Source organism: Cupressus sempervirens, chromosome 9 (assembly GCF_028749045.1).
Source record: "Cupressus sempervirens isolate cs-2001-9-10 chromosome 9, ASM2874904v1, whole genome shotgun sequence".
Classification (NCBI taxonomy): Eukaryota; Viridiplantae; Streptophyta; class Pinopsida; order Cupressales; family Cupressaceae; genus Cupressus; species Cupressus sempervirens.
Window position 1 is genome coordinate 661199158 of NC_143126.1, and position 12816 is coordinate 661211973.

The 12816-nt window shown below is 37.9% G+C and overlaps 1 protein-coding gene across 3 annotated transcripts; it reads left to right on the top strand.

Moving 5' to 3' along the window:
* The first annotated feature begins 286 nt into the window (after positions 1 to 286).
* On the top strand, positions 287 to 3477 carry LOC149540484 (diphthamide synthesis DPH2 family protein). 3 transcript variants are annotated; one of them, XM_089801584.1, is made up of 2 exons: positions 287 to 426; positions 1204 to 3477. In XM_089801584.1, the coding sequence occupies exon 2, from the start codon at positions 1655 to 1657 to the stop codon at positions 3104 to 3106; it is 1452 nt and encodes a 483-aa protein (XP_089657710.1). In that variant the 5' UTR covers positions 287 to 426; positions 1204 to 1654; the 3' UTR covers positions 3107 to 3477. The 3 variants fall into 3 exon arrangements, with proteins under 3 accessions (XP_089657710.1, XP_089657711.1, XP_089657712.1); XM_089801585.1 differs by having other exon boundaries at positions 289 to 426; positions 1208 to 3477; XM_089801586.1 differs by having other exon boundaries at positions 300 to 426; positions 1288 to 3477.
* The last annotated feature ends 9339 nt before the right edge of the window (positions 3478 to 12816 follow it).

A 12816-nucleotide genomic window follows, 5' to 3' on the forward strand; every position in this document is an offset into this window, starting at 1 on the left:
GCCTAAGCGCGCTTAACTACAGAGTTTCCTCCACAGTTAAACCCAAAGCTTGCAACCCCATTTGCAAAACCTTCACCAAATGTTGTGCCGTATGAATCATTCATTAGAAAGCCCCTTAAGCTCATCAATTGATAAGTAGGAGTTTGACTCAAAATCACACAGTTAAATCCTAATTCTGATATTCACATCACAATTTGACTAGCTGTGGAAATCATCTCCTACTTATTAATTAAATTATGTTAAAATAATGAGAAAAAAACCAAAAAGTGATATACGAAACCTAGCAAGGTCTCATTGCAACTGCATTGCCTGGATACCGAGACGGCCTCCGATTCCAAACCTGGTATCCAAAATATCGATCTGAATTCGTTTTTCTAGATTGCCTCACGCTGACAAGGTTTGGAAGTTAGTCGCAAGCTTTATAAGGTGAGCGCAATGAATTTTGTGCTCTGCAAATTTCGTTTTCTAAGTTTCTGTCTTTTGTTTAGGGTTTTTCCTTTTTTAAGCGTTCGAAATTTGTTATCATGAAACGCTTCCTGTTGATGGGTTTGTTGGTTGATGTTAATTTTGTTTTATAAATGGGAGTTGCCTGATTTCCATTATTCACCCTTTTTGCAAGCGCGTGACTGGTATGCTCAGTTATCATAGATATGCGATTCAGATTTCATATATTCAATTGAAGGGAAAACTATTTTAACATTGACTTTGGTTTCCGAATAGATTACCACAGCGTAAAAGCAAACCCACTAGAAATTCTATCAAGCTGTAGATTCTGTGAAAGATGGTTTTAATTGAGGTTATCGTCGATGCATTAGTCTGCTGGACAATATAAACTTTTAAGTAATTCTTTATGGCAAATTTCTTTTTTCTGGAAAATCTTCAGATACCCCAAAGAAAGGGCATCTCTCCTGTCAAATTTACCCTTACCTGCAGTTAAGCTGTGTGTGTTGAAGGTACATCTTCAGCAAGTTGGATTTAGTCATATCTTACCCTATTTCTAGATCTTGTCATGTGACCAAGGAATTTGAACCCGGGTTCCATTCTGCAAGCCTTGATGATTTCATAACTTGAGCTTATCCCATTCTATAGATAGTATTTAGAAGTTTTAATTAGGGGAAGTAGTGAGCTAGTAATTAATCTAGGCTGTATTCCTTTTATCTGGATTTTACTACAATCTGAATGGAGGTAATTTAATTCTTTCAGACAGGTTGGAAGTCTTCTACTTGTTTTGACATCATGTTTGATAGAGAAATATATAGTTTGAAGCCTGAATGGACATAACTGCAGATAAATAAGCCATGGTTGAGTTGTCCGATACCATGCAGCAGATATACCACAGCCCTCAAGAGTTATATGACTGACTATGGCTAGCCTTTGGCACGCTCATTTGCATCCCAGAATAATGAGTTCAAACTTCATTTTTTGTATTCAGTTAAATGAAGCAAAAGCTTTAGAAAGTCATTGCTCAAATCCAGTGGAAATAGTGAATTATCAGGTCTTACACCACTAGAGAGGAGATTGATTACAGCGTTATAAGATCCCTGTGCAAGAGCTTCATTTTAAAAAATATAGGTGAGTCAAAAACTCTGTGCTTGACACATCATAACATTTTAATAGTTAGATATAGTGAGTAAGATGGAAAATAAAGTTGGAAATGGAGCTATCTCATCTGGAATTTTCCAATGCAAATGGTGAAATGGCATTAAGTGCATCGACAAAGGTAGCTACAGCTAAAACACCACGGAGATTTTTTAGACAGCAAATACCAGATTCAATTTTGAAGGACCCCGCTCTTAAGGCAGCCATGTCAGTTTTACCTTCCAACTATAATCTAGAAATACCAAAATGTATTTGGAGGATTAAGCAAGCTGGAGCCAAGCGCGTAGCGCTGCAATTTCCAGAGGGTTTGCTTATGTACTCTCTCACAATCTGTGACATTTTAGAGGCATTTACTGATGTGGAGGAATGCTTTGTGCTTGGGGATGTGACTTATGGAGCTTGTTGTGTTGACGATTTTTCAGCCACTGCACTTGGAGCTGATTTTCTCATTCATTATGGTCACAGTTGTTTAGTTCCAATTGATTTTACAGGCATTCCTTGTTTGTACGTGTTTGTTGATATAGAAATTGATGTACAACATTTGGAAGAAACAATAAGACATAATTTTAAAACAGATGATAAAATTGCTTTAGCTGGGACCATACAATTTTCAACTGCCATCCATGCAGCTAAAGCTGCTTTGCAAGGTCAATATCCAAACATCATCGTCCCGCAGGCAAAACCACTATCTCCAGGGGAGGTTCTTGGATGCACATCACCATCGTTGCCGTGTGGCACTGTTGATTCTCTTGTTTTTGTGGCAGATGGGCGTTTTCATCTTGAGGCTTTCATGATAGCGAATCCCCAAGTTCAGGCCTTTCGCTATGACCCTTATTTGAAAGTTTTAATCTTGGAGAAATATGACCACAATGGTATGAAGGAGACCCGCAAGAGAGCAATTATTCAAGCACAGAAGGGTATACAGTGGGGCATAATTCTAGGAACATTGGGGCGACAGGGAAATCCGAAAGTACTTAATCATATTGAGCAGAGATTGGCTGAAAAAGGACACTCATTTATAGTTTTTCTCATGTCAGAAATCTCACCATCCAAAATTGCCCTATTTGAGGATTCAGTTGATGCTTGGGTACAAATTGCTTGCCCCCGTCTTTCTATTGACTGGGGTGAGGCATTTACTCGGCCTTTGCTTACACCTTTTGAGGCAGAAGTAGCTCTAGGTTTTATACAACCATGGTGGAATAGAGGAACTGAACAGAGGAAAGTTTGTGAAAAAAAAACACAGGATCAGATTATTTCATATGATTCTGCTGATGCAAAAGATGATGTCATCACTTGTGGCAAGGACTTGTGTTGTGCTAAAAAATGCTCTGTAGATGGAAACCAGAGGTTAGATATTTCCATAACCACAAGTGGTGGAACTTGTCTATCAGATGGAATAACTGAAGATACTGTATATCCTATGGACTACTATTCTAAAGAAGGGGGTCCTTGGAATTCAGCATATGTTAAAAAGCCCACTGGTCAACACGGATGTCCAAAAGGCTAAAATAATGGTAAAGTTATTTTGCTGTTGTTTCTCTCCATGAGTTTTCTACACTGTCATCTTGATGATGGATCATAAAATGTAATCCAAAGTCATGATGCAAATAATTTACACACGATCCAACTCAGAAATAACAACAACAGATTGTGCAAACTTAATGTCTTTTGATGAAGGTAGTTCACTTTGAATTTCTCTGCGATGATACTTATGTTGGATGCAAAATATCCTAATGCATGGGCTCATTGGATTTCAGCATGGTCAATGCAGATGTCAAAAGGTATGTACCATCAAATGATGGTAAAGGTAGCTCATTTGAATATTTTGGTCATGATATTTATTATTTAGATCAAAGTATTGGTATTTTATCTTCTTCATCCCGAGTTTGTAATTTATCAATATAATTTGGTTATTTTATTAAAAATATAATCATGTGCAACATAATCTTACTATATATTGCAAGCTAATTGAATAAATGCAAATGCTGCCTACAAGGAGAATTTTAGTGGTGTAAAATATTACAGTAAAATGTACTTTTTGTTGTTATGTTGATATCATGTGTCAAATTTGTTCAAATCACTATTAGTTGCAATATGACCTGCTATTTGACAAATTCAGAAAGCTGTCTAGGTGGAGAATTTCAATGTTATAAAATAGTAATGCTTTTAATTCGATATCATATGGCAGTTTTCTCAAAATAGTATCAGTTGCAATATGATCTGCCATTTGACAATTTTGAAAGCCATAAATGAGAATATTAATATTAGTAAACAATAATGCATTTATATTGATATAATGTGGCATTTTGTTCAAAGCATTATGGGCTCAATATCAATATGATCTGACAATGTAATACATTGATATACTGTGGCAATTTGTTAAAAACCTTAGTACGTGCTATATGATCCAACTATTGTTTGAAAGCTATAATGCAATGGTTGGCTGGGTTCAGAATTTGAATGTGAAAAAATACTAGTCCTCTTACTTTAAATGTTATCAGTTCCTTTCTTTTGGAAAAGAATTCTTTTAGCATATTTCACTATTCTTGCATTCTCTCATCCTGATGATGGATCACAGAGAGTGATCCAAAACATCGATGCTATAAAAAACCATACACAATCGAATCCAGAAGCATGGATGTTACATTTCAAATGGATTCTGGAAATCTGATAAGATTAAAAGAATTCTTTACCAAACTACATATTACTTTTCTGATTTCAAAGCACAGTATCAATCAGTGGTATTTAACTCATTAATAGCTGATAAAAACTTCATGCTTCAGGTGTGGTGGTTTATTTTTTTATTAATTAACAAGGCACATGTCAATAGCAAAACAGTTCTTTCATTTTGAAAATATATCAACTTGATAAGATAACAATAGCAGACAAAAGAATATATGGGAGGGAAGCCTTTGGAAATGTCTTTAAAGAACAGTATGGCAGAAAAACAATTCAATTTACAGAACTTGATTTCACGTCCTTAACTGCCTATGGGTGGACAGCTATAAAAATTTCTAGTTAGTTTTTAAGAGCGTCTGCTGAACCAACTGTTTAATTGCATGCATCTTCAAGATAGGATCTTCCTTTTTTTGAAGCTATTAGGGACTAAGTCCTGTAACAGATGTGTGCATGCCACAGTAGTAGCCAACTGAATGCTGGCTGAACCTATCTCAACATGCAGATTGTCTCTAATCCGAGTTTCAAAATGTTACCAATCTCTCAATTTCTTCAAGTTTGTACAAATATATGTTTGGGTTTTCTTTGGAACACTTAATATTCAAGGTTTATGTTTTGTGAGGATTTCAAGAGCTGGGGTTGTTCTTCTGAAATATCTATGACTGCACATCTGAGCAAATATATAGCAAATTAACAGAGAAGGAAGCAGATGGGATACAAAGATATGAGAAGCTTACAAAAAAATGGGCTATATCTTCAAATTCCCCTGGAGTGCTGAGCCACTAGTTCTAGCAATGGTTGGAAAATACAAACCAGAAGAAATGCAATGCAATTGTATTTATTCAAGACATGAAACATTTCCCTGTTAAGAAAACTGCTTCTGAATAGAACTTTGTGGATTTTGTTAAAAGGCTGTCATACATTGCTTGATTGTGTTCCTTCTTCCTGTTTATCTTTTCTAAGGCAACCATAGTGTTAACAAGAGTATACAATCTGGTATCTTTCAATATGCTCACCTTGGTAACCTGCAATAGATATATGCCATTATATCTTACACACTTACACAGAATGATACAACCAGTCCCTAATAGATTCTTCACACGCCCATCTGCCAAATCATATATTTGAGTTTTGCAAGTATGAGGATAATGACTGAGCTCAAGGATGAGATATTATTTACCAATACCCTTGAGACCATAGTCCATGGACATATGCAGCTTCATGGAGTTGTGTGCTGGTAAGGGCCTGCTTAATCCAAAGAACATTGTGTCAGAGCCCTTGGAGCATTTAAGCAGAGGGCAAAACCCCATACCTATAATCTGAACTCTGGCAATGGAAACCTGAAAGACAGGAAATGGAACAATTAGAACAACCAAAAACAATTCTGTAAGCATCGCAGTTTTCATGACTCTGATGGGGCTTTACAGTTTCTTGAACCGTTGCCAATTTCTACTGAAAGGTTGTGTGTTTTCGTCTCATATTACATTGCCTTAAATCCAACCACTTCAATTTGGCACCGATTAAATCTGTGCTTGGTGAGGGGTGCAACAGAAGCCACATGAAGAGTTGCAGCTGATTCTTTTGTAAGAAGCAGTTTTTGCCTTACTAATTCGCAGCAAACAGCCTTATGAATTAGAGATTGATATTTTTACAGTATGCATTCATGCCATCATTGTTCAACATTATTACCCTGTAACTAAGTTCCAATGAGGCACTCAATTGTGGAACCTTGAAGATGATTAATGCATGGACAAGAGATCTTATGCTCATTAGCACAGACATCTTTGATAGAAGCATAACTTTTTGGACAGGCAAGCCCTTAGAAATTTTGAGATTAATGGTCATTCTGCAGTGGCATCAAGGAGTCTTCTGCCATGATAATTTATATAAAAAACTCAATCTAATAATAGCCATTTACACATTAAATAATTCGTGAAATTATAGTAAATAATTTGCCTTCAAAAAAAAAAGAGCATATTATTTTCTTATTTTATTGTATTTTTTCTTTATGTTAAAAATAATATAAAATTTCAATTGAAATATAACAATTTCAAGACTAATAGATAACTGCATTAATAAAAAAGCACATAAATCTGGAAATTAACTAGTCCAAAATAATGTACATATTTCTAGTCCACCTCTAGTATATTTCTAGCAATCCCACCTCTAGCATAAGAAAGAGTAGATTGTTTGTATTGATATATAAAATAAAGCACGTAAATCTGCATTTAACAAAAAAAATCGGATATGTACTTTTAGCTTGGCCTCTGTCACGTGACTGTAGATATTTGAGTTGTAGAAAGATGGTAGGCTTCTAATGTTGGGAAGGAATTATCTTAGGTTACTATGGCAATTTGGTATGAACAAGTTACTGGGTAGTTGTGTAAAGGCAGTTTTATTTGACTACAATACATGGTAATATATGAACTCAATGCAGCAGGTCATCTATTGTTGGACTCGGTTCTACACTGGGCTGATACCTCTATAAATCTATTCCTTTCCTCGGTTAAAATATGGCGCGAGTGTGACAAATCAATCTATCTTTAAGGGTCTTTTATGTTCTATCGATAAGCATGATCATGACTTTATTTTCATGGTGGTCAGAATGTCAATTGTGGCACCTTGGCACCTTGATAGGAAGTAGTCTTAATTTTCAAATTCCATAGTTCTTCTACACTGGGCTGATACCTCTATAAATCTATTCCTTTCCTCAGTTAAAAAATGGCGCGTGTGACAAATCAATCTATCTTTAAGGGTCTTTTATGTTCTATCGATAAGCATGATCATGACTTTATTTTCATGGTGGTCAGAATGTCAATTGGGGCACCTTGGCACCTTGATAGGAAGTAGTCTTAATTTTAAAATTCCATAGTTCTTCTCCATGATGGGAACTATATTTCAAAGAGAACTATTTTAAGGTTTGTTTGGTTGCATGCGTACAAATGGAGAATAGGAATGCATATTGGGAATAGGAATTGAGTAAATTTAAATAACTATTTTTTGGAATGGGTATAAGCTTATTTTAGAGGCAAAATTGGAATATGTATTCCTATTCCTTATTCTAATTGATGAACCAAACGGAAAATAGAAAACGTATTTCAAATTTTCTATTCCTATTTCGGCAGGTGTATGAAAATATTTTGAGGGTAGCCTTGGGACATGATTCAAGCGAAGTTAATTGTGTGCGCTACCTTTTATATATAAATGGATAGTTTGAAAATTTAATCTACACTACTTAAAGAATTTTGAACATGCCGATCGGTTTCCAAGATTGATGTTTGAAACTTTAGTGCAATTAGGAGAGTAATAGTCTAGTAAAGTTGGTCAATTTACATTAGCAATCTATGTTACTCCATGATTTTGGGATAGGTTTGTGGGGATTAGTTTCTAGTATTAGGTTTTGAAACTTCATGGTAATTGGGCAAAGTTATTGCCCTAATGCAACAAACATGAGAGTGCTACACATTTGTGAAAATTAAGATGTATTTCAAGCATGATTTGGATGTTACTTCTTAGTGGTTCCTAAAGGGTTGTGAATAATTTGTACTATGTAGGCAACGAAACGAAGAACTTTTAAGTATACATAGATGCTATCTGTATGATGAAAAGATTGCTCCATAGTAATTTTGATTGACATCAAATTTTTGGGTGATCCCAACATTGTGTATGACTTGTTGCAATTTAAATTCTTTATGCAATCATATTAATGAACAACAATGTGGAAGATGGTGAAGAAGAAATTTAAGTGGCAATTTAAACTTAAAAAAATAGTTTAAAACTTATGATAGACATTGAGCATGCATCCAATTTAGGTGGAACTTTTTGAAGGCTTTAGATTTTTGGATGGATTTTTTTAAGGACAATAAAGAGGAGCACGAGAGAATAATAAGAAGAGGACACGATCAATACAAAATAGAGCAAAGGATAAACAAAGAGGAATAGAAGGTCATGTGGTAGACCAACCACAAGGAAAAATAAGGAATCCTTAAGCTACGGTCCAATAATTTATGGGACAATAATTGTCCAAATATAGTTTTAGATAAATTAAATAAATTATTACTTTGGAACTACCATTTTTTCTTGGATGTATATTTTCTTATGAAAGTTGGAGGTACCAGTCACTGTTAGAAAGATATCTTTATTGTTGTTTGTTACTTCCCGTCGACTACCTCACCTTATGCCATTCATCTTTATTGTTGTTTGTTACTTCCCGTCGACTACCTCACCTTATGCCATTCATAGTGTTGACGATGGGGACCCTTTTTCAGACCTATTCGAGAGCATCTCCAAGTTTGGGGCTATGGGTGACATCATCATCTTAGGAGATTTTAATGCACGGACTAAAGATCTCTAGACCCTCAATATGACCATGGGTCCAATTTGATTTGTACTACTGAGAGGGATCTTACTAGTATGGGGCTTCAACGTTTATCCGAGGATCACAGTGGACCTCTAACTTGTTATGGTCGCCACCTTCTCTAGCTCTATGAGTCCTCCAACTTGGTGATTCTGAATGGCCTCTCTTGTTTCCCGGGTTCTGAGCTTTTTACGTGTTGGCCTCATAGTGGGGGTGTGAGCGTGGTGGATTACATCCTCGTTGTTGCTTCCTTCCTCCCCTCCATCCAAAATTTTACTATCTCCCGTCTTCCCTTGGTTGATCATGCCCTTCTTAGCCTTTCGGTCCGTGTTTCTTCCCACCCTTTATCACCCATCTCTACTCACCCTGCCCGGTTCCACCCCCACACTCGTTTCTGTTTCAAGGATAGTGATCAAGACCTCTTCATTTTCCATTTGAGAAGATTCCTCTGCCCGTCTAGCTTCATGGATCACAGTTAGGGGTCCACCATGTTTCACTCACTAGCTACCGTGATTTGGGAGTCGGCTCTCCTCTATATCCCTCACCGCTCCATTTCTAGCACTCACAGATCGACTTGACGAAATATTTGTCCCATGAATCAGTGGTTTGATGATGACTATAAAACTTTCCATCGCTCCTTGCGCTTGGCTTTTGATACTCATTCCCCCGCTTTCACCAATTTACGGCTCTCTTACAAACACTTTCTTTGCCATAAGAAGCGATTAATTATTGCTTCATAGGGTAGATCCCTCTGAGATACACTTATTCAGTATCCCAAGTTGTTTTGGAGCATCATGTTCCCCTGGCGTAGCCAACCCCAGTCCACCCCCAACCTTCATCTCCTTGCTTCCCATATCTCCACATTGTATGACATCTTGGGTCAGCTCGCCTCCCTTCCCAGCCCACTCCCCCATTGTCACTTATTCTCCACCTCTAGCATTTACGAGGCCATCAGACTTATGAGATGCAGCAGGGCGGCTGATGAGGAGGGTTTTTAGGCGGAGCTCTTCAAACTCGGTACCACGATCTTGGGCCCTTATCTCTCTACGCTCTTTAATAGAGTGGTTTGTTTTGGTTTTTCAGACTCTTGGTCGAGACATATTATTAACCCGATCCATAAGTTTGGGCTGACCTCTGATCTCGGAAACTATAAGACCATCATGATTGGGCATACATTTTCCAAACTTTATGCTACAACTTTGAATACTATTTTATCCAGTAAGCTTGATAGGAGGAATTGTAGGGCTAAGGGTCAAGCAGGATTCAGGACAGACTACCAGACCATTGATCATATCTTTACACTACGAGCTATTATTGAAGAGGCTCGACATCACTCGAAGAAAGTCTACTGTTGTTTTGTGGATTTTCATAAGGCTTTTGATTCCATCCCCAGAGCAGCCCTTTTTCAGAGACTGAGAAATATTGGTATTTCTGAGATCTTATTGACGGCTATTATGAGGTTATATGAGATTGTGATTGGTAGACTTAGGACCATAGAGGGCCTCTCTGATCCTATCCAGAGCACCATTGGGGTGAAGTAGGGCTGCCCTCTCTTGCCCACCTTGTTCGGGATCTACATTGATGAACTCGAGGCTTTTCTTAGTGACTCCTCGCTTCCAGGTGATGGTTGTCATCTACACCAGGTATTGATCTCCATCTTTCTCTTTGCTGATGATGTGGTTCTTCTTGCTTCCTCTCCTAAGGGTCTTCAGAGGCTTTTAGATAGACTTGCATCTTTTTGTGATATGAGACCACTGGTTGTGAACCTTGAGAAGACTCGGGTTATGGTCTTCAACGGTTTGAAGACTTCACATCTCCATTTTCACTTCCAGGGTCGGGAAGTTGAGATTACATCATCTTACACATACCTTGGGGTTAAGTTTTCTAGATCTCGTTTCAGCTTGAGATCAACTATTCAACCTCAGATCAGTAAATGGTTGGGTTCCCTTGCCATGCTTGAGAGACAGTGCTTCAGACACCACTTTCAGGATACATCATCTAAGCTATCCCTCCTGGATTCCTTAGTAAGACCCACAATGCTCTATGGTTTGATGGTTTGGGGTCCTTCTCTTTTAGACTCAGATTGGGATATGATCGAGCCTACCCAGATTATGCTCCTCCGTCGGATTATCAGATGTTATGGTTCTACCCCCCATAGTATTATTTTGGCCAAGTTCGATGCTCACCCATTCAGACTTGCAGCCATTTTTGACTTGATCTGGTTTCTCCACCGTCTTCGTGGCTTTGCTGACTCGGAGGAAGGCCAACACAGATACCCTTATTTAGCATACTGCTCCTCAGTTGCTATTGCTGACGTTGATCCGACCACTAGAGTCTGTGGTTGGTATGCTCAGGTTACTATCCTACTGAGTTTAGTGGGGATCGACATTGATCATCTTCCTCCCTACTAGTTCTCATTGGATGCCCCTGCTCATCTACTCCCTTCTTAGCAGGAGTTGAACGGGCATGTCAAACTTGACATTTACAGGAAGTATATCACACGGACCTGGGTGGATCCTCCAAGGGGACTACGTCCAAGGATGGCTTTCTACGCTGAGCACTTCTTAGTTATCTGAGATGAGATTATTGTATGCCCTGAGTACTTACATAGATATTGGACTCACGCCTTGCGTATCTCCCTTGGCTCCTTTAGGGTGGGCTCGCACAAACTCCGGATTCAGGTCGATCACCATATTGCTAGAGAGGATCGGGTGTGTACACTCTGTACCTTAGCAGAGGCAGAATCTGAGATTCATTTTCTTTTCAGATGCCCCATATACTACGAGATTAGAGGGAGATTTTACTGGCTGTTTAGAGATTGCAGATCCCTCTCAAATTTTTTCAGGTACACCGATTAGTGTTCCATTGCACTCTATCTCCGCGAGTCCTTATAGCTTCGTGACCATACTTCACAGCTTTTATGTCCCAGGATCAGACCCAAGAACAATTTATTACGACCTTCTTCTCGCCTTTAACTCCTGCTCGGGGTGTGAAGCGACCGTACAGTTTCCCTAACACGGGTCGTTCCAGATCAGTGAGACCCCGTAGGGGACCTTTTTGCCAGCGACACTCCTCTCGTGGCACTCAGCTTCGTCACAGGGCTTCTGGTAGCTGCACAAATCAGTCACTGTTGGACTTTTTACCTATGAAGACGGATACCTAATCTTTTCCGTGTTGTTTCCTGCTTTCTTCTTCTTTTGTTGTGCTTGTTCTTTTTTGGACACCGTTTGGTGCTCCATTTGTTTGCTTTTTCCTTGTTGTAAGCTTCCAGTCCCATAGACCCACGTTGTGGTCTTTTGTTGGACATTAATAAATTTATCTTATCTTATCTTATCTATGAGTTTCTTTTTGTAGAAATATATTATTTTCTTTGCGTTATCATCTATGTATTTGTAAGAATTTGGCTTAGGCCAGAATTCACCCAAGAACTAAAGAACTCAACACAAGCACACAATAGACCAAAATAGACAGAGTATGATCAGAATGATGATATTCATTCAATATTAAGCTTGAGAGTACACTAGGAGTGACTATATATAAAGGCCTCAAGAGAGCTTCTAGAATGCATAGAAGTCAGCATCATGATAAGTCATACAACCAGGCACATGTCCACCAGATGTGGGTTATCCTCCATTAAGTACGGGATTAAGTGTGATGATGTGAGGATAAGCCTACAATGGTGTAGTATGCAAATCAGTGGTGTAGACAACATGTGCTAAATGAGGAGTGCAGATAATTGTGTTGTCAACATGACAACTCAATGAATGATGCAAACTCATGTGTTGTAGACACCATGTGCAAAATTAGAGTTGTGTAACTCAATGAGAGTACAGAAACTCCTAAGTGTCTCACCTAAATAAACTAATAAAATAATGCAAACTAATTAAATAATTTATTAACTTAAGTAAATACTTATTTACTTCAACAGTATTTAATGGGTTTCATGTTATGACATCCTTGTAACGTAGGACTAAGGTTCTTGCAACATAGATTCTTATTCTTGTGACAACTGGTATTGTGATTACAACATTAGTTTTGTTACGTATAAACAAATAATATTCCTATAGCAATTTTTTCCAGTGCTCTACAAAGGTTATGCAGGTTGCTTTAAGCAACACAATCTATATTCTCCACATGTTGACCTCAAATTTGTGGAGGTCTTGATCCCATACAATAGAGGTGGG

Bases quoted from the DNA above. Each gene is read 5' to 3' on its own strand.
- LOC149540484 (XM_089801584.1), top strand. From the start codon at position 1,655: ATGGAGCTATCTCATCTGGAATTTTCCAATGCAAATGGTGAAATGGCA.